The sequence below is a fragment of the Diuraphis noxia genome, unplaced genomic scaffold, assembly GCF_037042655.1.
Source record: "Diuraphis noxia isolate RWA-SAM2 unplaced genomic scaffold, SU_Dnox_SAM2 contig0005, whole genome shotgun sequence".
NCBI lineage: Eukaryota > Metazoa > Arthropoda > Insecta > Hemiptera > Aphididae > Diuraphis > Diuraphis noxia.
The window spans coordinates 37,555,264-37,579,986 of record NW_028301715.1 but is presented as its reverse complement, the minus strand read 5'-3'; the positions used below and the strand labels follow the sequence as shown (position 1 = coordinate 37,579,986).

The window sequence follows — 24,723 nt, the reverse complement described above, 5'->3', positions numbered from 1 at the left end:
TAACCAACATGATATTCTGTGTTTGTGTGATATGTATAAATAATTAATTATGTTATCTAGTATTTTAAAAATGGTTAGTTTGGAGTTTTTTTTAACTAGATATAAATGTTTACATTTACTCTTAAACCTTCTTGATTCAATTATAATAATTGACTTCGTTACTAGTTATTGAATACTTTTTTATGAAAACATATTCAACATAGTCCCATACTAAATAGTTTATAGTTATACAATATTTTTAAATGTTTTGTGTCAATTACCATTAGTTTTAAAAAATATTTATATACTCAATAAAAATAAAAATGTGCATATTGATTCTGCATTTAATATTTATTAAAAATCTGTCAATACTTATAAAAATATATATATATAACAATAATTTAACAATATTATATTAGTATAATTATTAAAAATAAAATAAATGTCTTAAAATATCACAATTATTGCATTTGTTTTTTTATTATACACATTATTATGTATATAATTTATGGATGTAACATAAACCACTTGATTTAATTTTTTTTAAATATTTAATACTTGAGATTAATACATTAATTATTCAAACAATATTTAATGCATGTAAGTTTTAAACGAGGAATATTATAATATTTACTGAGGCTGATTATTTTTCTTCCAAAACATTGTTTGTTTGGCAATATTTGATGATTGAAACATTTTAACCATTTTAGGTTTTAGATCTTGAGTTACACTGCTAGCACCGCTATTTTTCATTAAATACAATTTAATTGATGAATTATAATAATATGAATAAAATATTGGAAAATATAACAAATATAATTACGTTTCTGATTGTGATGGTGGTAACCTTGATTCGGCTTCTTTGATTAACATAGTTGACAATTCTTTTTGAGACAAATTATTTATATTACAAAGTTCCTCTAAACACCTACAAAAAAATATAATAGAACACAAAATAATAAATAGTTAATAGTTATTATTAAATATCAATAATACAGCATTAAAATTACCTTAAACTAGGTAAAAGAGATGATGTGATTGCACTTGGAGATAAAGTGCATTCATAAAGGACTGTACTGAATGTATCTAACAATACACGAGTCAGTTCTATTTTTTTTGAAATGTCCAATGTTCTAACAGCTACACCAGAGTACATATTTAACTGTACCATTATCACTATGAAATTAATTAAAATTAAATTTCGTAATAAACATATTTACATTTTGTTATTAATTACCATCTTCTCTGTAAGCTTGATCCGACTTTGGAGCCAGTTTGCCAAAAGCTGTTATGAGTTCAGACGCAAATACAACGCTATCACTTAACGTCCGATCGTCCATAAGACTTTTCATTTGAAAACGACATTTTTCAATAGTATCTTTGTTATTTGTTGACATCATTAGTTGACCTAAAACTGGAACTAAGGCTATTTTCACATCACTGAAATTGTACAAACAAAATCTAATTTCAATAAATTTTTTAGAAAACTATTAAGTTAGTAACAAACCAATTAGAATCGTTTGAAAGTGTAATAAGAGCTGGTACTATTCGGTTGGTTATATTTATATCAGACAAGTATGGCATGACGGATGATAATAGTTCAGTCACTGCAAAACGAACTGCTTCTTTTTGACTTATTACACCTATGAAATCAGTAAATTAATATTGTGAACATAAAGTAGTTTAGTTTTGTTTCTATACCTTCCCAGAGAGATGATAATATTAATTCATGTAAACGTTGATGGTTAAGTGCTAGTTGGCTGACTGTAAATTGCAATATGTTGATGGGAACACCACATAACGGTAACATACACATATATTTTTTTAAAGTTGCTTCCAATTCTTGATCTTCACGCTTGAAAATAAAACATCAATTATTCAAAATAAAAGCTTAAAGTTATTTAAATACTAAATCACCTCAATTGGAGCTAATACTGAACATATGTATATGCACAGGAGAGTCATTGAAGGTAACGCATTAGCAATTTTACCTAAAGATTTTTCAATATTTTGTATCTTTTTTACAAACAATGGTTTTACCTGAATAAAAAATATTTAAAAAAGTTATTAATTATACTTATATAATGTCTGTGTATTATGAAAATTAATTATAAGTCATACTTTATTTTGTGTGAACTTGGATCCAAATCCATAACAAAACGATTGGAATAATGCCATGAGTGACAGCAAAAGCTTTTGGTTATCAATTGAAACCAAAGATGAGGATTCTATTAAGCTAGGCAACCTAAATATTAAATATAAACCAATAAATTATTAATCAAAAAATAAATTTATTTTAAGGACAAAAGAAAAACAAATCGTACATGAATTCAAAAAGCCATTGTAGTCTAGGCCATGTTATTTTATTTTCCTCAACAACAGCATCAAACGTAGACATTACTGTACCAATTGTATTATTTTGATCGCTAAGGAATACTTGTGGATTACTCAAACCAACACATAAATCAGCAAAGCCTGTCCCTAAAACATGTCAAAAAAAAAAGATAATAGTATCTATTATTAATATGATTATAGTTGCATATCATTTTTAACCATTTGAGGAACAAATTAAGATTTAACAAAAGTTACTCAGAGGGTTTATCAAAAATGAAAAATTTAAATATAGGAACAATAATATAATATGTAAAACTTTTATTTTTAGCGATGATGTATAAGTGCATCTTAAATATGTGTATATAATAAATATTTTGGTTTATAAGAAAACCATATAAAATAATGTAAAAACAATAGTAGTAATAACGCACATATAAGTCAATGTCCCAATATCAACCTTTTTAAAAACATATACAAAAATTACTTATTAAAAGATTAATCGAGGGGGTCAGAGTGGCCAAGTGTTCAAAGGAGTTGCCTGCGATTCGTGCTATCATCAGTTAAAACCTCGGTTGCGGGCAGCACCTCTCTTCAGGCAGTCAAGGTGTCTGGAGAGAGGCCGCCATATCCCACCCGGGGAGGGCAAGAACCTACAGGTAACCACTAGAAAATCTGCCAAACACACAAGTGATCCAAAAACCTACAATCCCATAAACCCAACAGTAGCCAATGAAACCAACAAACCAATCTACAGTTAATGGTCTCAATTGTCGAAGCTTATAAAAAAAAAACAAAGATTAATCGGAAACAAATTTGTATATTACTAACTCAGTTCTCCTCTGGGTGTGTCTTCATCTCGCAATGATATACATTCTGAGGCTGAAGCTACATAAAGTACTAAGTATGGAAGTATTGAACGAATAGCATTGGCCATATAACAACAGTTAGTTTCTAACTGGTCAGTCTTTTGTGATTTTTTTTGAGAATCAAGAGTCTAAATAAAATTAGTAATTATAATAATTAAAAACACGTTAAATTTATGCAACCTGTATAAATAACCTTAATTTGAGTTGTCAAAGAATTCATTAATCTCATGAAGCAGTTAGATTGTAAACGTCCTTTGTCAAATGCCCATTTTGCTAAAACTGGCAACAATATTCCAATAGTTACTTCAACGATGTATTTTAAATTATCTTTTAGGCCAATAAAAAGAAGTTCTTCAATCTAACAAATGATAAAACATTGTTTATAATACATCAGTTAACTAGTAAAGTTTTGCTTAATTTTGCTTAATATAATTATAATGAGCAGAACACATTGAAATGATAACACTAATAAGCGATAAAAAATTATCACCAATTACTTGAGCATATTTGTCAGAATCATAAATATAAACAGTATTGATTGCAATACTTTTAATGGTAGCTGCACGAACAGATTCATCAGTGTCTTCAATCAACATTTGTTGTAATACAGAAAGTAAAGATTGCCTAGACTCACACTAAAAATTATTTTTAGTAAAACATATTATATTTTTATAAAGATATTTATGGTCAGGTAATATATTCAAAACATACACTGATTAATGGGCTAAACCACGAACAAGCCTCTGCCACCAATAATCTTTTCTCTACATATTTGTCTGTTAACAAATGCCATAATTGAGGCAACAATTCTCTTTCGAAAAATTCATTGTTTGAGTATTTTAGGAACCAAGATAAACCTAGATTAGAATAAGCAACAAATCAAAAAAAAGTACAAATAGTTAGTTAAAACGTGAGTGTAGTAACACATACCTCCTATGATTGAACTTCTTTCTTTTTTATTAGGTTTTTTTTTCATATTAAATAAAGAATATAAGACTTTTTCTCTTTCTAATATATCTGGATGAATATGCATTAAAAGAACACTTAAAATAATAAAATCCTAATATTTAAAAAAAATAAACATAATTATATAAAAAAATCAATTAAAAAAAAAAATTTATATATTACTTCTTGTTTTTCAGATTCTAAAATGTTTTCATTATTTTGATTACGTAGCCTTTGATTTTCAAGAATTCGTAGCATTGGATATAGATTTAATTCAACACCATCATCAGATAATACATCCAGATCAACATCCAAATGCATTAATAGGAATTGTTGATCAGGCCAACATTTATTTATTAACATATCATTAAAAATTGATGATTCACAATTACTTAAAATTTTTTGTTTAATACTTTTGCATGGCCGTAACCACTTTTCTTTAGACATATTAGTAGTTACATCAGATAAATCTTTAGTTGATTTGAGCCTGTTGAAATAAGAATAACTAATATTTTACTTCATTACATAAAAATACAAAAATAAAATCAAACAATATTTACAATTGTAATTGAGAAAGAAGATGTTCATTATCATTTTCTAATTGAGAGATTATATTTGTAAGATCACTGCAGTCTCCTCCAATCTATAAGATGTAAAGTGTCAAGTAAACAATTATAATAAAACAAATAGAAAAATACCTGGGTACCAATATTTGCACACTCATGTGGTTCACTTTGACAGGATACATCTGATTTCAAGTAACTTTTAGCTCGATCTCTATACAAAGATAATAGATGTGGTGGTCTTGAAATATTCAGACCAACATCATCCCAGATTTCAAAATCCTAAAATCATAACATAAATACACTTTAACTAATACATATCAAAGTGAAACTAAAATATATAATATAAACTTATAAACATCAAAATCAGTTGAAAAAAATGTATACAAAGTTGTATGTTATATAATATGAGTAATAACTAATAAGTAATTAATATTAGGGGTGGGATATTAAATCATAAAAAATAACAAAAAAGGCACAAAATTGCTTTAAAAAAGCCAAAACGAAGCATATTTATTTTTAAAAAATCTAAAATAAAGAATGACTCAACAACGAATTAGTTTTAAAACTAAATAGAAAAAGAATTGAAATTAAAAAAAGAATTCACTGTCATATATTTGGCAAGATTTTCAGTTGTGAAATTGACTCTATTGATAGAATGTTTTTATACATGTATAGAAAACCATGTAATATAACCATTTAGTCCGTACTGAGTATTCTTGATTTTCTAATCAACTAAAATACATTTTTTTATTAGTATAGCATTATAAACATAAAATTCAAATTTCATAGCTAGAATAAAAAAATCAATAAAAAAGCATTTACACAAAAACATTTAGAAGAAAAAATAGATTGTTTTAATTGGGATAAGAATGATGTGAAACAAATCTATGTACAGAAATTAAATTTCTATCTCACATATAACAAATAAGCATTTGCTTTAAAATCCGAGCCCTGGTTACAATTATTCCATTTTATCATCAATTTATTTACTTTTGCAATAATTTATTTTATATTTGTGATTAATTTAAAACAAAGCACAGACAAGTATTAAATATACCAAATATTAGAATAGTTTACTTGATTTTCATTTTCATCTGCAAATGTTATTGACGTCAACTTATAATTATGTTGCATTAAGTATTCATTTACTAAAAAATTGAGAGCTCGCTGCTCGTGTGGTTTGATTCTATCATCATATTGAATAGTTTTAGGATCTTCCCCAGCAAATTCTTCAGATTCTATGATAAAAGTTTCAAGTAATTAATTAACATTTTCAAGTTTACATAAAAACAATTTGAACTTTATTAGATATTATTTTTGAACTATGAAATACAAGATATGATATAGGTAGTAACTACCTATAAAATAACAATATTTTTGTTAAAAAGTTTAAATCAATATTACCTACAGCTGCCACTGTCAAATTTGTTCTGAGGGCGTTAATTGTGTCTTTAGCTTTTCGAAGTTCAAACTCAAGGATGGCTACTCTTTCATTGACCGTCTTATCGCCATCTTCAGAATACCTTGTCATCTCCAGCGAATCCAAAGTCGCTTGACTCGAAGATCGAGCTAAAAAAACATATTTTAAAAACGCCAATCAAAGACATATTTAAAGGATAATATATTGTGTACCCATAAAATTAGGTATAACAACAGTAGTAGAAAGCTCTTGACCAGGCCTTACATACCCATACTTAGCGTTATACTGATGTTGTCGTTTTGTGGGGACGAGTGTTCAAAGTTGCTTGGGTTGGAGAAGAACTCACGGAGTCCGGGGAGCTCCTTTCCAGCTTCAACAAGCTCGTAATGCAGTTCCAAGGCGGTAAGCAACAGACGATCGTCCAACAGTTTTTTGGCTATGTCACCATAGCTCGGGCCAGTCGGCCCGTCCTCGGCCATCGTTTCTGCGAGACTTCGACACGCACAGAGTACGGACTGACACGACTAGAGGACGGGCATAGTCTCGACAAAAATTAATCGAAAATTCTTTTAAGACTACAACTGAGAAGTGATCGTCCAATTTCAAATTAACCATAACATTAAATGATTAAACATAATAACGTTATCTAATCTATCTACGTGGTGTCGTGGTTGATTTGATAACGTCTATAGATATTGGATAGTGGCAGGGGCCCGTTGCGTTGGCCAAACTGCTATGCTCCTGGGGGCGCGGTCGTCGGGCGCGGCGCGCTGCCGCTGCGTGCGCCTTGCGCCTGGTGCTCTAATCATTCGTCGTTGCGCGCGACTGGCCCCACCGTACGCCCCGTAAAATTCCCATTGTAGTAACATTGTATACTATAATAGTGTATATATAGTAATAATAATAATATATGGCATTCGTGTACACGTTCCGGAATGTTGTGGAATGCGGATCGGGAGATTACGTCGTCGTCGTCATCGACGATCGGTGATAGTGGTAGTGGTAATGTCCACATATTGCCACGGTCTGTGGTGGTGGTAGAGTAACAGCAGCACTGAACACTTCGCACACCGCATACGTATTCAACGGGGTACGGGACGGCTCAGTAGTTAGAATTGTTAGTAGTGTACTGTACTAGTGCCGTACTGTTTGCCGCGCGGTATCTTCGCGCTCTAACCTTCCGGACGGTGTGCGCTGACAACAATAATAATATCCAACTCGCGATTGTTGTTAAACCGACGGCACGCGTGTCCGTCTCCCTCCCACCGTTACAAGATTGCCGTTAAGGCGTCGTCGCCCACACAAACATTTTTTATTCCAATTCGCGTGTGCTTACGCCGTCGTCGTTATTACTGTTGTCCGTCTGACGCGATGATGTTATAACAACGATCGTAATCCCATTGGCGTCCGAGCTTTATACGTACGTTACTACAGTTCGTTCCGTTTCCGATGGATCTTCACTGATCGTCCGTCAGTCGGCCACCGAACGACCGATATCCGTCGATTACAGGTCGCTACGGGCCGAGCGACCCGGCGTGCCGTGTTAAACGTGTTTTCGTAATCATGTCACCAGCAGACTGACCGGTGTCATGTTCCGTTGCATACCGATATTCAAGGGCTGCAACAGGCAGGTGGAGTGCGTGGATAAGCGCCACAGCTCGTTGAACTCTGTACCCGAAGAGATACTCAGGTATGCCAGAAGCCTGGAAGAGCTGCTGCTGGACGCCAACCACCTTCGCGAACTTCCAAAAGTAAGTTAAATAGGATTAGCCTTTGCTGAAGCACCTGTAGCCGTCCGAATTTGATTGGCTGTTGCGAGTTATGACGATTTCACGTCATAGTTATCCACTAACAATCAATGTGTTTTAAATAATTATTATGGATTTTAAATTAATGTCTAATATTAATAACTGGTCGGCCAGCCAAAGTTTTTTTTTTTCACTTATGGATTGACAGGTGTATTCTATCCTTCAGACATGTTCATTATCGTGTCTGTTACTTTCAAAACCAATATCCGTCCCCTGGCTATTGAATATTTGATAACCAATTTCTGTAGGTAGGTATCTTGGTATCTATGTGTTCTGCCATTTTGGTTGAAATTCTACAATTTAACCTAGGTACCTATATCTAATTTAGAAGACTACCTAATTAATAACCATTTAAGTATAACCTAACAACATAGGTTGGTACCTTGGCTGATACACTATCTATTATGCCTGTCATTTACCTAAATCATAATGTATTTAACATTTTAAAATAATGCAGGTAGACACCTAATTGTTTTCACTAACACCTATTTGTAAAACCGTTTTCTAAAGATTTCTATCCCTTTTTCAATGAAAACTAATAAATTGACCTACCTAACAGTAATAATGACCAAGTATCTTTACAATTTATGTATATTGCATTCAAATTATTTTTTAATGCTTAATGGAAATGCCAACCTATCTTTTATTATTCATTTATAATGCTAAAACTACTAGATACAATACGTCATAATAATAAATATGATAAAACACATGGCTTCTTAACATTTATACATACATCATAATATAAAATAAACAACTAGATGAATATTTTTATTAGGCTGTATAATGCTCTGTGTCTTTGTGATATACATAATTTTTGTTTATTATTCTATTTTTAGTTTATTATCAAATAACTCAAGCATTAGAAATTCTGATGTTACCGAGGATTTTACCAAACTGTATTAATCTAGTAAATATCCTATTCTTGTTTTACAATTTTTTTTTTTTATTTATATTAAGCCTCGGCGTCAAAGGCCATTGGCGTTGGTTTACAATAGGTTACATACCTATACAATTATTTACAGGTTATATGCTATTTTACATTATATTTTACTGAAGTCTGCATTATTGTTTTTTAATTTTGAAAGAAATTCACTCATTTGTTAACTGTAAATAACCTTTATATCCAACTAAGAGTTATGTATCTGGTTGTCCATTTAAATAATTACCTTGGTATTTGATAATCTTATTAAATATTAGAAAACTTGTTACAAAAGATGGTATTCCAAGCAAATACATTTCTGTTTGATGGTTCAGTATTAAATATAAATAAAATATTGTTATCACCCTGTTGCACTTTTTGCATTCATGACCTTGATAGTAAATATGTTTGATTTGGAACAAAATTACAAGGTGTTCTTAATGTTTTATATTCAATTCATCATGCACACTCAGGAAAAAATTAAATACATGCCATTGACATTGACACAATTAATACTGGTAAGGTATCTATGAATTATGATGATGAAGTCTTTTTTGCCCCGATATTTTCCCACTAATATTTTTAGTGTACTACTTAAATCGAGATTTAAATATATTAGTACCTATTATTTTAATGCTAACACCTGATTTATAAAATATCTTTATATCCTAATCTGTTAAATGCTTTACATTTTTAATCTATTATAAAACCAGCCAGCTGGCATTGTATATTTATGTAGTTTTATCAATTTATATTTTTTGGCTTGTTCATCAAAAAGTTGATATCTTAATAAATATTATTTGTTCGTTATAGGTATACCCAGTGGTACACCTAAATATTTGAATAGTGTGTTAGGCATTTAAACCTAAACAGTGGAATTTAATAATTTAATTCTTATTTTTAAATTCTGTGTCTACTGTGTACCTAATTATGTACATTTTTTAGATATTTTAAACTACCATATTATGTTTATTAGTTTGAATTTGTATTTAATTAAAATCACTTATGGAACTTTTTTAAAAATAAAACTCCTTAAAATATTTTGTTTATTAAATTTAATGTTTAGGTATAGGTAAGTCTTAATTTACTTTCTTCCTACATTAAATTACCATGGGAATTGATAATAATCATAACTAGTTATTTTGTATTATTAAGTACCTAATAGTAAGCACTTATCATATTCTCAATAATAAATATTCATGTTAAAAAATGTCTTTTATAGAACACATAGATAATAACTGTCTATTGTGTCTTTAATGTCACAGTTATACCTACTTATAATGCCTAACCACTATGAATAACTAAGAAAATTTCATATTTTCAATTCATTGAATATAATTTAGATGTGAGTGAGAGGACGGGTTATTGTAAGCAAAAACAAATATAATAAAAAAAAAAAACCCAAAAAACAATCTTTAATAATTGAGATGATAACCAGGAGCAAATGGATAGGACAAACAAAATAAATACCATGGTTACAATTGTATTGGTAACTATGGCAACCGGTAGTAGGCAAAACATTAGTCTCGAAATTAGTAGGTATACCTACCTATTTAAAATCTAATTAAATTGTTTTTCCTAGTATATCACATTTTATCATACCTGGTTATGATGTATACTAATCATTGTGTTTACCACCATCATATATTATTTTGTTTGGATAAAATTAATGAAATGTTCTACTATTAATTTTTAGATTGTGGGCACCTATGTCAATAATTATGGATTGTTTTGTCATTGTTAGGCTTTCGATATGTTTTTCATTTTAGGAATGTAAATTTGAACACATTACATTTTAAACTCATTAGTAGTATACTATATAGTATGGTAATTACTTATAAACGAATAAAAATTATATTATAATATATTAAAAATTAGAAACTATAGCAAGTCTTACAAGAATTTTAATAAAAGTTTGGATAAAGGTACAAGCTTGTTTAGATAATATAAAGTACTTAAAAATATAAAAAAATGTTTATTTTTTGATTTCAGAGTAAAACATATTATATCATAGTAAAATCTAAATTTAAAAAAAAAAATATTGTTTGTTCTTAGTCTTCTGTGATATAATTAAATACAACACCTATGATTTATAGTGACAGCTCTAATCAAACATTTGTTTAACAGTAATTATTTACAAATGATTACCTTAATCTGGTTATTCTGAGCTATGGAATATTATTACAGAGTACTAGATTCCCCTAAATAAATAAATTAATTAATTGGACATTATAACAAAAATAGCTTTTACTACATCTAAGTAGTATGGTGTACATATTGCAATTTACCCTCCCCTAATTGAAAACTACATATATTTTTTTTAAGTTACTGACTACTGTAATTATATGTAGATACCTACATACTTTAAATAAAATAATTGCATTAGGTTTTAATAAAAAAATAATAAATAATGTTTTATTGTTTATGCCTAGGAACATACTGTTATTAATCAGAACAATTTTAACCTTAATATTTAAATTAGATATGTTAACCCTAGTGTTAACCTATTTGTTTTTATTGGAATATTTACCTGTTAAAAATCATTATTGTTATTATTATTAAATAGATACTTTGCTTATCATATATGTACCTATTTTATGGTTTTTACTTTGAATATTCTATACTTTTTAAATATTTATTTATTAAAGTAATATTGTATACTTTTTAAATATTTATTTATAAAAGTTAGGTTGTTCACACGGTTGTATATTGTATAATGTGTAAACATTCTAGCTTTTATTATAAGCCCTTCAAAATTATATAATGCATGTATATTATAAACGTTTGTCATAAAATAGTTATCTATAAATTAGTTATAGTTGGTACTAAAACTAAAAATAACTAAAACAGAATTATAATAATAACAGCAGTAATAAAACAATTTAATAGGTTTCCTATATCCCATAGAATACTCCAATTTATTTTTTAAATGATAAACTATGCAAAATTAGTTTTTTTTCTGTATGTATAATAAGTAAAATAATAAGGTCTTTAAATATGATATTATGTGCCATTGATAACAATTAAGACTTAATATTAAAGATGTAGATGTAATGTAACCTGTCCAGTGTTAAGCCAAGGTCTTATTACAGAATTACATCATTCTCCATAGATAACTTATGTGTCATTTAATGACCTTACTTTGACTAATATATTTTAATTTTACATAATTTTGAATATGTAGGTGTTAATAATTGTATATTATCATGTGTAAACATTATACACAAATCAGTATTGACAGTTTGACACCATACAAAAACGTACCCACCTATGATTTTATCAAAATCTACACAAATGTAGATACTTAACATATAAATTATTATTTATTTATATGTATATATTTAAACTTTTTAATTAGATTCTATCTATGAATAAAAATTACAACTTGTCTATGTTCTGTAGGTATTTGTGTAAAATAACACAGTACCTAAAAAATTACTCTACAACTCGTTGAATAAATGCATACGTTTTATTCATGGAACTATTTAATATTGGTTGGTTTATTATTTTGATTGAGTTGGGTAGTAATTAATATGCCTTGATTAACAGTCAAATTTTGTTTAACAGTTTCACTGTATTTTATCATATTTTATAACAATTAATTATAATACTTACCACCGATATATTATAATTATTTTTATTTTACAGAACTTCTTCAGACTTCAAAGGTTACGAAAGCTTGGGCTAAGTGACAATGAAATACACCGTTTACCACCAGAAATACAATATTTTGAAAATTTGGTGGAATTAGATGTTTCAAGAAATGGTAACTATATGCATATATTTTTATTTTTTTGTGTACAATTGTATTAACTATTAAGAAATTATTTAAATGTGGTTCAAATTAGAAATTTGTACCTAAGTAAAACACATTTTCAATTAATTTATTGATAATTAATTAATAAATTGATAGCATTTTTTACACATTAAATTAAATGTGGGATAAAACTAGGTATTAAGATATTAGGTACTTGGTATTTTGACAAACTATTAACTGAACATTAAAAACCTTATTCAACTAATTTTCTTTTTAAAATCGTGAAATAGATTTTCATTATTTGTTTAGTTTTAACACTTCAGTTTATAAGCAATTTTTATTATTTATTTGTAATACTAATTAGTTATTACCTTTGTTATTATTAAATGGTATTTAATAATGATGATTATGGGTTATTGTGTAATTATTATTTATCGCTTCTAAGGAAATTTAAGCTAAAATTGTTCGAGCTAATTATATTCTCGTTTTGTGCAGTGGTTAGCTATTCAAACATTTCCTTATGCATCGTTCTGATTTTATAAATTTTAATTAAGTATTGATACTATAAATAATAAGAAAAATGGATTAAATATATTTTACTGTCTCAAAAAGTGTACCAAAAGCAGGGTACCTATACTAAGATAAAGAATAAATAACTACATAAGTTTTTCATTTTTTTATTTACCTATGTACTTGTTTTAATAATTTATAATACTTAGATTTTATAAATTTAGATATTACTTTGTAAATAATCATTCAAAATTGATAAGTGGGTAGAACTTTATATTTTCCTATATTTTTTATTATTCAAAAGATTAACACAATACTGTCATTCAAAATATGCTATTAGAAGTAATTATTTATTATTTATAATTCAACATTAACAATTAAATTTTTATTTTGAAATCCTCAATTCTAATTGTTACACTTTTGTTTTAAATAACAATTATTATTATTATTATATTAACGGTAATTTTTATGATAGTTTGTAACATCTATAGGTTATGCTATAGCTATATTTTATATTTTTTGTTTTGTGTGACACTACCAAAATTGAGTTTTGTACTTCTACAATGTTACTTGTCAAGGTTAAAGTAAATGGATCCACACACAAACAAAAAGGTTTGTGTTACTGTATTAAATATTTTTTAAATATTCAACTACATCTAAAAGAATTTTAGAGTTCTCACAGCTCACAATTTTGGTATTGTGGATGAGATAAGAAATAATGTTTGATTTCTGCAGTCCTTACATAACAACTAAGTTAAAATTATAATAATATTATGTATTTTTAGAGTTATTCAAAGTAAAAAATTAAAGGAGGGCAAATGTTTTGCATTATGGACAATAATGCAGTTATAATATAAAATGCAATGCAGAAACATACATTGAATGTTTTTACTTTACTTCATGTGTGTGTACAAACGATTAGTATGTTTCGTCCTACCGTTCTCATGTGAATCCATGCATACATCCTAGTCATGTCATCAAATAGTACATATAGGTCCTGGTTAAAACATGTAGTGCTTCAGGTCATTTGCCCTTGTATATTTTGTAAACTAACTCGGTAAATTCAACTTAATTGTGTTTTACATCTATATATGATATAAAATAAAAATAAATAATAATCATTTGTTGAAAACATTTTTGAAAACGTGTTCATTAGAACAACATTTTAATATTGTTGACTATGGATTGTTATATAATAGTTTGTTGTCACGAGTAACTAGTAAAATTAAATAAATATTCCATAAATTCTTTTACAATAATCAAAATATGTGTTAATGTAACATATTCTATATAGTATGCAATACCTACGTGATAATATTAATGTTCAGATAGTTTTTTGGTTAATGCTGGGATATGGGATAAAAAAAAATATTGCGCAATTTACAACACAATATTACAATGCTGTATACATCGCGTAGTGTACAATTCTCGAAATGGCTGTTCGGAGTAAACATTTTAGTTTTAATTACTAAATAATATTATATTCAACACTATTCTTGCGCATTAAAACTACCTACTGCATTTTGAATAACAAATTGAAATAAGACTTGTTACCGATCAATCATTATTAGTAGTACTTTTTGTTAAAATATATGATATAAGTATCTATATATTATATTTAACAATAACAATAATGAGTATGAAAACTATAAAACGACAAACATTATATTACATATCGAAATTGTGTCAATAGTATATCATACATGCCAATTTTAACTATAGTGCCAATATTTGAATACTTCGTAGTGATATTATGATGATGTACTATGTGTATATAATATGTTCCTATACTGAAATAATAGCATAAATAAACGGTATCCTACGCTAAATAATTGGTTATTTAAAAAAACAAATTACTTAGATATGTTAATATAATACCACGCCTTATTATCACTTATTTTTTAATGGTTAAGAGAAACAAGTTTTAAGAAAATCATTGTTTTAAAATACGTAAATTTCAGACTACTTTATGAAATAGTTGTCAAAATATAATTTTCTATTAAAATCACTACATTTTTGTACTCTGTACATTTTGTTAAGTATACAATTGGCAATTGCAGACTTATCAAACTTTAACCCTTATACTAATTTAGTACTTATTCAGTAAACAAAGTGGTTGTCAACGATACCACCAACCATATATTCGATCGGCGCGTCACCAGACACGATTGTCAACGATCACGCATCTGTCGGTGCATAATAGCTATTTTCCATTAATTATTATTTGATTGTACTTTTGGTAAATTTCCATTCGTTTATCTGTGAATTCACAAGACAATTGCCTCGTTTGCAAATTGCTTTAGTCTCCTAAAAATACTTGAATAACGCCTCAAACACGCTGTCAATTATATAGGATTTACGTTGATTTTTTTATTACAAAATCCTCGTATAGTCTCGCTGTCCCTTGAAACTTAGATTATAATTACGATTATTTTAATTTTTTTTGTGCGACCTATATAACAAATTTCACGGAACACCCAATCAATATTATCTTTCTTAATTTTTATTCTAACTATAAGAGACGTTGTACCGACGTTTCTAGGTATACAAGATTCTTCGCTACGAATCTAACGCATACCACATATTATCAAGGACGCTCGTTAAAAACGTTGATTATTGCTAACAAATGAATGACAAAAGTTTTTATTATCTTTACCTCCTAAATGAAGATAACTGTTTCTATTTCGGCGGGAGACCACAATTATTATTTATTTTATACAGGAAACTGAAACTTCAACACCACCTCAAAATATAAATCTAATTAGTAAGAACTTAAGAACTTAACAGTTCCGAATAGCCCTATACGGAAGTACGGAACTTTCGAGGAAATTTATAAAAAATTCAAATTGAATATAATGTCAGATTATTATTAAATTATTAATAGAATTTACCTTCCGACAGACATTTATATGATTGTATGATTTCTATCACTTCTCTACTTTTATAGGCATCTAAATTATGTTTTTCATTCGTTAAAATTACCATTGGTCATCTCCTTACAAATCTGTACAGTTAACGTTTAACAAAGTTTAAAAAAGGGTAAACTCACTGGTATTAAATTTGTCACGAGAAACCATTTACAGGATCAGCTAGTAAAGAATATTATTTCTGTTGATGGAAAGAATACTAAATAAAATACTGATTGGGTAGCCAAGAGGGAGTTATTCAAATTTAATTGTTTATTAATAATTTAAAAAAAATTGCCTTGATAGTTTTTGGGTTTGTTTTGACCAAGTATAAAATACAAGTTTAAAATTATATCCAATCATTATAACTATTTTTTTTTGTATAACCAAATAGATAAGAAACATTAACAAAAATTATTCATTTTTTGAGACAGCAAAAGAGTTATGAAGTTACAGAAAATATTATGGTTACTCGCTCACGAATAACGTAAGCCTTATGATGGATGGGGATTTGTCTAAAATTCGTTGACCGTGGTCCACGCTGTGGTATTCTCGAGATGGTAACCGATGTAGTTCCATCGACGGTCAGGTCGAAATTAACGCAATCGTCGCTCGCCACGTCCATCGTTTACTGTGCGATTTTCGCATTATCTGCAAAAATCCAGTGGATTAACCCGTTCATATTCGCGAGCGCCCGCCATTTCCGGCCCGGCGAAACGCGTTCCTGTAGGATTACAAAAACCCGAGGGCGGCGCCGTCAAGGTACGCTGCACATCGTGAGGCCTGTTCATGTTTGGATAGACGGTTACTGATTAGCGTCTAAAACCGTTATAGACGTTATTTATAGTGTATTTAATTCAAATAATATGTGTAATGTGTATTATTGTAATTGAAATATTCGAAAAAATTTAAACCTACAGGGTATATATTATACAAAGTCGGTTAATTTATTATGAATTATCCGCATGCCGTGGTTTATTTTTCCAACTAACCAATCGAACTAGTGATGTGATGAAGATTAAGAGTTTATATTGAAATTCCGCAATAAAGTCTTCTAGAAATGAAATTTCAACATTTTAAACATAATTTTGCATTTACCTAGTTTATATCATTTTAGTTAAAAATGTGTAATTTATTTTGGTGGGACTCGTAGTTTTATGGCTATGATTGATTGAGGCCGGTTATTCGTTATTTATTTTGCTGTTATTTGTAATTTCTTACATGGTTTATATAATATAAAATCATTCTATACTAGGATGAATCATATAAGATATATCCATCTATGTGTCATATTTTACTGTTGAATAATATGTTATTTTTACATTAATTTCAAAATATAAAAAAGCGGATAATTGGGTATCGCTCAATCGCTCTGCTGTATTATAGGTCACAAATGAATCACTTTGATGGATGGTTTTAAACTTGAATTTTTTAATGATATAATAGCATTGTATACGAAACACTACTTTGAGCAGAGACAGTTTATCGGCCTAGGTTACATTATATTATTTATATTAAAATCACTTATTATTACTACTGGAGCCGGTAGTTAGAATTCATATAATTTTCATATAGTTATTATCTTATTTTTAAATAATAATATACTTGACAAGTTTTAAGTTATATTTAATTAGTAATATTTTTAAATTATAACATTATAACTAAAATCGTTATTCTTGATTATTCAATATGTACTTTTGTCCAAAATTTAAACTTAAAATAACTATACAAAAAAAGTGTATTCATATTTTTTCTTAGATTTTTTAGTTACAGAATGAACTGCATACATGGAACCTTTCTTTAAATTTGCAATCTTTTACTATAAAAATTGGACGTTCTATAAACTTTAAACGCTTATAAAAATCGTCCCTAAATAGAATTTTATAGACATAACCGAAAAATAAATAAAAATTTAAAATCGAAAATTTCAGTAAACAGCTCAAAACAAGTAAAAATATTTTACTTATATATCATGTATATTATAGAAAATTATAAAATAAATATTTGATGTAAATTCCATATGCAGTGTGTTCACGATATGAGGTACCACCTAATATTTCCTCTGGATGACCTTCGATTGAAATGGGATTTTCGAGAGGTAATAGGCCAATAGGGTGTATCTAACTACACATTGTCAAGAAAAATTCAAATTTGTAACTCTCGGTACGCGCATGCGCAATACAACTTACTTTTTTTAATGGCAACACCAATTTTTTTATACAGATTCAGGTAGAGTATTTTTTTTTCAAAAAATTTTTGTACAAAAAGTTTTTTTCTAACTATAAAATTGGCAAAGTTACAGTATGGTCAAATTTAATATTTATGTACGTATTATAATCTACTTTTAAGAGAACGTTTCACCCGCATGTGTTGTCTCCGTCTTACAAGTGCGTAACATTGCATAAACTGTTTCGCGCGGGAAAGAACCGAGAAAGATACAGTTATAACTAAGAAACAAAATTTTCACCACATAAAGAAGAGAATTTTGTCTGTGCAATATCGTTTTTATTTTTTCGATATCAGAACTACAAAAAAAAGTTATTCATGCTTAAAAAACACAAAATTAATGTATTATAAAACAATAAGCATTTTTTTGTATAAGTGATATCGAAAAAATAAAAACGTATTGCACACTGCACAGACAAAATTCTCCATTTTATGTGGTGAAAATTTCGTTTCTTAGTTATAACTGTATCTTTCCCGCGCGAAACAGTTTTTGCAATGTTACGCACTTGTAAGACCGTGACAACACATGCGGGTGAAACGTCCTCTTAATGACATTTTATAACAATTGAGCTACCTATTTTTGGCATTTTTAATTTGCTACTTATATAGTATGTAATTATTACAAAGAAGATTAAAATAAATTATTTACTACCGTTATTTACTCTATCTACAGTAGCAAGTTAATAAATAAAAATAGTTGAAGGTAAAGAAAATTAAAAAAATTAATACTACAAATTTGTTTATTTAAATTTTAATGAATTAACATATCTAACAATTTTAGAACTTATTACTATTGACTTATTGCCTATTGATACGTTTTATCTAATAAATTGTTCAAAGTCTCCACCACCAGTCTCCAAACATGATTCCAAACTTCTCAATGATTCTCGTGATATTGCTGCTTTTATTTGATCTTAAGTCAAATTATTACATGCCACTATTATTGTATTTAGTTTACATGATTATACCGATTATACCTACATAAATATTTAATTTGACCATACTGTAACTTTGCCAATTTTATAGTTAGAAAAAAACTTTTTGTACAAAAATTGTTTTAAAAAAAATACTCTACCTGAATCGGTATAAAAAAATTGGTGTTGTCATAAAAAAAAAGTAAGTTGTATTGCGAATGCGCGTACCGAGAGAGTAACAAATTTGAATTTTACCTGACAATGTGTATTTAGGTACTCCCTATTACCTCCTGAAAATCCCATTTCAATCCAAGGTCATCCAGAGGAAATATTAAGTGGTACCTCATATCGTGAACACACTGTATTTAAAGTTATTCATTTTTGAATTGCTTCATATATGCTTATTATGTCATCATATAGATTGTATATTACGACTTAAAATAAAAAAAAAAATTTTTGAATTGCGATTAAGTAGGAAAATCGATATATTATACTGTAAAAATTTGAACTTCAAACGCTCATAAAAATTTAATTTTACCTTTCAGTATATATTTTTTTATCGGTTAAAATAAACAGACTTATGAGGAATCTTGAATTCATTTTTCAAATCTGATGTTTAAAAAGTTCATTTTTTATAAATTTCTAACTTAAAATAATTTGCAAATTGTGATTTTTATTTATTTTGTCAAACTATAAATTCAGACTTTCATTTAAAATTACGGATTAACGCTTAACTTTTTTAAATTTTTATTAACAACAAATTATGAAGAACCTTTCATTAAATGTTCAAGTTTTTTGACCGATCAAAAAATAAGATTTATATACATTAATTTTTAAAAAAAACTTATAATAATCGAAAATTTCATATGCCTATTAATAGCTCAACATAAGTCAAAATATTTTTAAAATGTTATGGTTTATAGAAAATGGTAACATTAAGTGAAAATTTGTATCTCCGATTATTTGTTTTAGACCAAAGCCAAAATCAATTTGGTCGTAAATCCGTTTTTCCTTAATTTTTCTTTTTTTCCCCTCGGCAATTATTAAAATTACTGAGAATTTTAAATTTTAACTTCCCACATGGCCACATGCGCCAACTAAATTCACTTTTTCATTGGGAAAGATACTGAAGTTGATAATAGAAGCACTATCATAATTTCGTTATATAAAAACTTGTTTTTTAATGCGTTAAATTAAAAAAATTTTATAATAATTTTTGATTAATTAATTTTCAATACTAAATTTGGCCTACTTATTATTTTTTTTACAAATAAATTGAAATAATTTGTACTCAACATTACAAAAAGTAAACATTTCTAGCTTCTACGTATATTTACACATGTTTTAAGCTAGTAATGTATACACTGAATACTATTATTATCATAAAAACTATTATTCAAAAGTAATAATTTATATGTAAACGTCAAGTGCCCAAGTATAATTGTTTTCTATTAAATAAATACATTTTTTGAAAGAACACATTTTTTTAATGAGTAGTTACCTACAATTTTTAATTTCTAGGTACATAATATTATATCATAATTAACTTTTTGTCATCTCCACTTAAAAGATTCCATGATAAAATAATAATTATTGTTCTTTTTATTTTTAACATTCTATTCAAAAACTGGATCGTAAGAATAATGACAATCGATTTATCCAATGTCTTCAGGCTCATAGTGTATTATTCATTTGATTGGTAATTCAAGTAGGTTGTATTTATCCAACAACATACTTCACTCATCCTTGTCAGTGACTAAAAACTGGTTTTAGTTATTATATACTGTACAGTAGGCTCCAGCTATAAGGGTCAATCACCTTGTTTTACCTTTATAATAATAAGGTTGTTGGCAAATAAAAGCACAACATAAAATCGTATTATTGTTTGGGATCAGATGACAGTTTTGTGCCATCTTGTTCGTTCATGTTCGAAATGGTATTATTTATTTATATTGACTCTAGCTCTAGCAGATGGTTTGGTCTATAAATATATTTATAAAACTATGATGTTTGAATATTTTTAATTTATCATTGATGGTAATCAATTTGTTTAATATGTATAATCATATAAAAGAGTTTATATTATGAGTGTTTTGTTTTGAACTAATCTTATATTTGCTAAAGGATCTAAAGAATGTAATTGTCTGAAGACTGAAATAAAAGTAAAAACCGTAGATGAGGGTTTTAAAACGAAATTCAAAACTTTTTTAATGTTCAATTCTAAATTGGTAGATATTTATTTATGCCCTATTTGTATATAATATTATTTATCAATTTATCATTGTTAAAAATGTATTTATTTCTATATCACCCTCGGGAACAAAATTTTTAACATCAACAAGCACCTATTAAAATATTAAATAATAATAACTAATCCAGTTGCAATAGTATATTACTGTTTTAAATATAGTTCAATAGTTCTTCTCCTTTGTAAACAACTCATATTTTATGCTGCTCACTTATGTTTTTCTCTTTATTAATACCTAACAATCAAAAGTAATTGTTATATTAAGTTTAAATAAATGTATATATAGTTAGTCATTTTAAATACCTACTTTTAGTTTTTACATACTTGAGCTAAGAAACAGCTGGTTTGAAATCAGATCTCGATAATAGTTTGGTAAAGATTAAGAGTACGTACAGTAGAATTTGTTATCTCCGTCTTACCAGTGCGTAATATAGCAAATTTACGCTCAGCAGAACACTTGTAGCTCCTTTAGTTTAAAAATTACAGTGAATCGACCTATTATGAAACTTGATGGTTAGAGCATTATCTGTGTTTGTACGTTGGTTTTTTACGATAATTCACTTAAAAATTGTCTACCGTGTTTTTCCGTATATTTTGGGTCTCATACAGACCGTATGAGTGGTGTACCACTTTTTTTACCGTATCATACAGCATTTGTAAAAACAAATTTTCTAAATATATAAATAAAAATGGTAGATGTGGTTACAGTGGATATCTTTAACACAAATTCTTAAACTAACATACTATTGGTGTTTCGATATACTTCAGATTACAATATAGGCAAATTAACAGGGCGAAGAAATTATACAATAATTAATTGGATGAATTTATGTCGTGATATAACAGAAGCAAAACTTGAAAAACCAGATAAAATGGGTATCAAAAATATTGTTCAAGTTGACAAATTTTTGATGATGAGGAAACGAAATTATAATTGAGAACTGTTTTTAGGGATGGATATAACTTCAGAAAAATAATTAAGCGACGTGAATGAAGATTATTATGATTTAATTAATAGGAACTATGAAGAAAACTAATAACTAATCAACATGTAAAATATTTAAAATTGTTTACTGTATATGACTGAACATATATGAGAAAGATAATAAAAAAATCTTCAAAATTAGATAGTTCTTAGTTTAGGATTTTTTTTTTTAATTTTGGATCTTTATAAATTTACTAAGTCTTTGATCATTTAACTTTGAAAATCAGCTGTTTCATTACTCTAAATAGGAACCCTTTTTAAAAAAAATGGTTAAATAAACATTATTTTTATAATATTCATGCATAATAACCATACTTGTGGGAGTACGGTACTTTTCCAAACCAGTTTCTTGATTTATGTATAGCCCGTTTCACCGAAATCGAAAAAATATGTAATCCCCTTTCTTCAAAGATTTATTTTTGTGAAGTGAAATTCTGCCAAATATTGTTGGAAAAATGTAAACCATTTGATGATGTATAAAATAATATGTAATAATCAAAATTGTATATAAAACAACTAAAAGTGTCAATATTTATTTGACTAACACATTCCGTTTAAATTATAAAATGATTTTAAAGGACTTCAGCTCAATATTTGTTTTCTCTCAGACCAATTTTAAAACCAAGATAAAATGCTTTCACATAAAATCATTATGATTTTTGAGTTATCATCGAGTAAAATCACTTATTATAGAACTTTTGAATAATAATATTTTCGAGAGTATAATATATCATTTTTATTTTGACTATTATTTGACTTTGCATTCGACTTTTAAAAAAAAATTTAATTAATATGATTATGTTTAAATTGTATAGAGACTATATTTAGACAAACCGATATGCCATACCCTCAAAAATATTATTATTGATCGATTTTATAGTGGGTTATTTGACTTTAAGGTTACTCAAAAACTTTAAAAAAAAATGATTCTGCGTAAATGTGTTTTATCCATGTTGTCTGTGGACCAGAGAGAAAACTAACAGAGCGCTGACACTCTCTTAAAGTACAAATAATTACAAATAATTTGTATAATATAATATATAATACCTTTTGGTTCTATTATAATTATTGTAATTGAACTAAAAAGTATTATAGGTACTATAAGTATGTATGATTGTATAATATGTACACTGTACAGCAACTTGCACTAAAAAATTATTAATATTCCAATATTATTTTTTAGACATACCTGATATACCAGATGAAATTAGAAGTCTGAGATTATTGCAAGTGGCAGACTTCAGTAGTAACCCTATTCCTAAGTAAGTGTTATAAGTAATTTAGATAATATTAAATTTATCTTATTGTTCTTATTTTTTTTTTTTTAGATTACCATCTGGATTCTCACAACTACATAATCTCACTACATTAGGACTTAATGATATGTCATTAAGTAATCTACCTGCTGATTTTGGACTGTAAGTTGATTGTATTTATGAAAACTATTTTGTTTTTAATACAAATATGAATTTTAGATTCTACTAAACATGTGTTTATTTTTAATTATTGTTTAAATCATTAATGATTTACTCATTTAATCCATAGTCAATATTTTAATTACAAACCATAATACAATTATAAAATAAAAATTACTAAATTTTTTTAAGTGTTTTATTTTAGATTCTGAGCGGAGCATTGAATGTATTGATTTTAACATGATGTGTGTGTTTTTTTTTGTTTCTGTCATCACGTTTTGGGGCAGTAAAAATAGCTTCGATTTTTGACTTTAGTACCTCGTTCGATCAGAAAGTGAATCTAGTTGGTACTTTGGGCGGTCAAAAGTAAAAAATTCTTAATACTTTTCTAAATAATCGAGAAAAACAAACTAAAAGTTAAGCGAAAAAGGGAAATTTCACGCACACTCATTTTTCGACAAAATCGATTTTGGTTTTTGATGTAATTTTAAAACAAATGACCATAGGGGATACATGAAAATTTTACCGAATGTTTATATAAGTATATTCTATCCACCATGCAATTTTCGATCATTATTAGTTTTTTTTAAATTAATTTTGATAAAAATTTATTTGTTAGGCAGAAAAGCTTGAAAATTTAATACAAGGCTCCTAACATATTTTTACAATAGCAAAGTTGCAAAATAAAAGGAATACATAGTCACAATTCTTTTTTATAAGCATTCAAAGTTTGAATTTTGACAAAATGCTTAAAAATCACGAAAATTCACAAATTATTTTAAGCTAGAAATTTATAAAAAAATTTCTTTTTAAATATAAGATTTGAAAATTTAATACAAGATTCCTTACAAGTTTGTCAATCTTTATCACAAATAAAAAGTCCACCGGAAATTCAAATTAAATTTTTATGAGCATTTGAAAT

The 24,723-nt window shown here is 27.5% G+C and overlaps 2 protein-coding genes across 10 annotated transcripts in view; one reads left to right on the top strand and one right to left on the bottom strand.

Moving 5' to 3' along the window:
• Window positions 1–311: 311 nt before the first annotated feature.
• Window positions 312–6,745, bottom strand: LOC107173707 (RAB11-binding protein RELCH homolog). 4 transcript variants are annotated; one of them, XM_015524342.2, is made up of 20 exons: window positions 6,379–6,739; window positions 6,095–6,259; window positions 5,768–5,928; window positions 4,823–4,969; window positions 4,685–4,767; window positions 4,308–4,611; window positions 4,110–4,239; window positions 3,891–4,036; window positions 3,677–3,814; window positions 3,373–3,537; window positions 3,142–3,307; window positions 2,304–2,460; window positions 2,101–2,224; window positions 1,897–2,019; window positions 1,681–1,834; window positions 1,487–1,622; window positions 1,217–1,419; window positions 990–1,155; window positions 803–907; window positions 312–721 (listed from the first exon to the last, which is right to left on the bottom strand). In XM_015524342.2, the coding sequence occupies exons 1-20, from the start codon at window positions 6,587–6,589 to the stop codon at window positions 610–612; spliced, it is 3,096 nt and encodes a 1,031-aa protein (XP_015379828.2). In that variant the 5' UTR covers window positions 6,590–6,739; the 3' UTR covers window positions 312–609. The 4 variants fall into 4 exon arrangements, with proteins under 4 accessions (XP_015379828.2, XP_089084177.1, XP_089084178.1 ...); XM_089228051.1 differs by having other exon boundaries at window positions 6,323–6,455; XM_089228052.1 differs by lacking the exon at window positions 6,379–6,739 and having other exon boundaries at window positions 6,099–6,240.
• Window positions 6,746–6,978: 233 nt separating this feature from the next.
• The window catches only part of scrib (scribble planar cell polarity protein), a 37,034-nt gene continuing 19,289 nt past the window's right edge, over window positions 6,979–24,723 (top strand). Inside the window, exons 1-4 of one of the 6 annotated variants that reach the window (XM_089228050.1) lie at window positions 6,979–7,861; window positions 12,489–12,606; window positions 23,570–23,648; window positions 23,715–23,804. In XM_089228050.1, the coding sequence (XP_089084176.1) occupies window positions 7,700–7,861; window positions 12,489–12,606; window positions 23,570–23,648; window positions 23,715–23,804 (449 nt within the window). In that variant the 5' untranslated portion in view covers window positions 6,979–7,699. The remainder of the gene's footprint in view (window positions 7,862–12,488; window positions 12,607–23,569; window positions 23,649–23,714; window positions 23,805–24,723) is intronic. The other 5 variants (XM_015524357.2, XM_015524355.2, XM_015524359.2 and 2 more) reach the window with 5 other exon arrangements.

What these genes read in the sequence shown, in the direction of transcription:
- LOC107173707 (XM_015524342.2), bottom strand. Translation starts at nt 6,589, where the DNA reads ATGGCCGAGGACGGGCCGACTGGCCCGAGCTATGGTGACATAGCCAAA. An exon ending in TTTGACAGTGGCAGCTGTAG is followed by an intron (nt 5,929 to 6,094) that starts GTAATATTGATT and finishes CTTTTATCATAG; the next exon opens with AATCTGAAGAATTTGCTGGG. An exon ending in ATTCTGACAAATATGCTCAA is followed by an intron (nt 3,538 to 3,676) that starts GTAATTGGTGAT and finishes ATCATTTGTTAG; the next exon opens with ATTGAAGAACTTCTTTTTAT.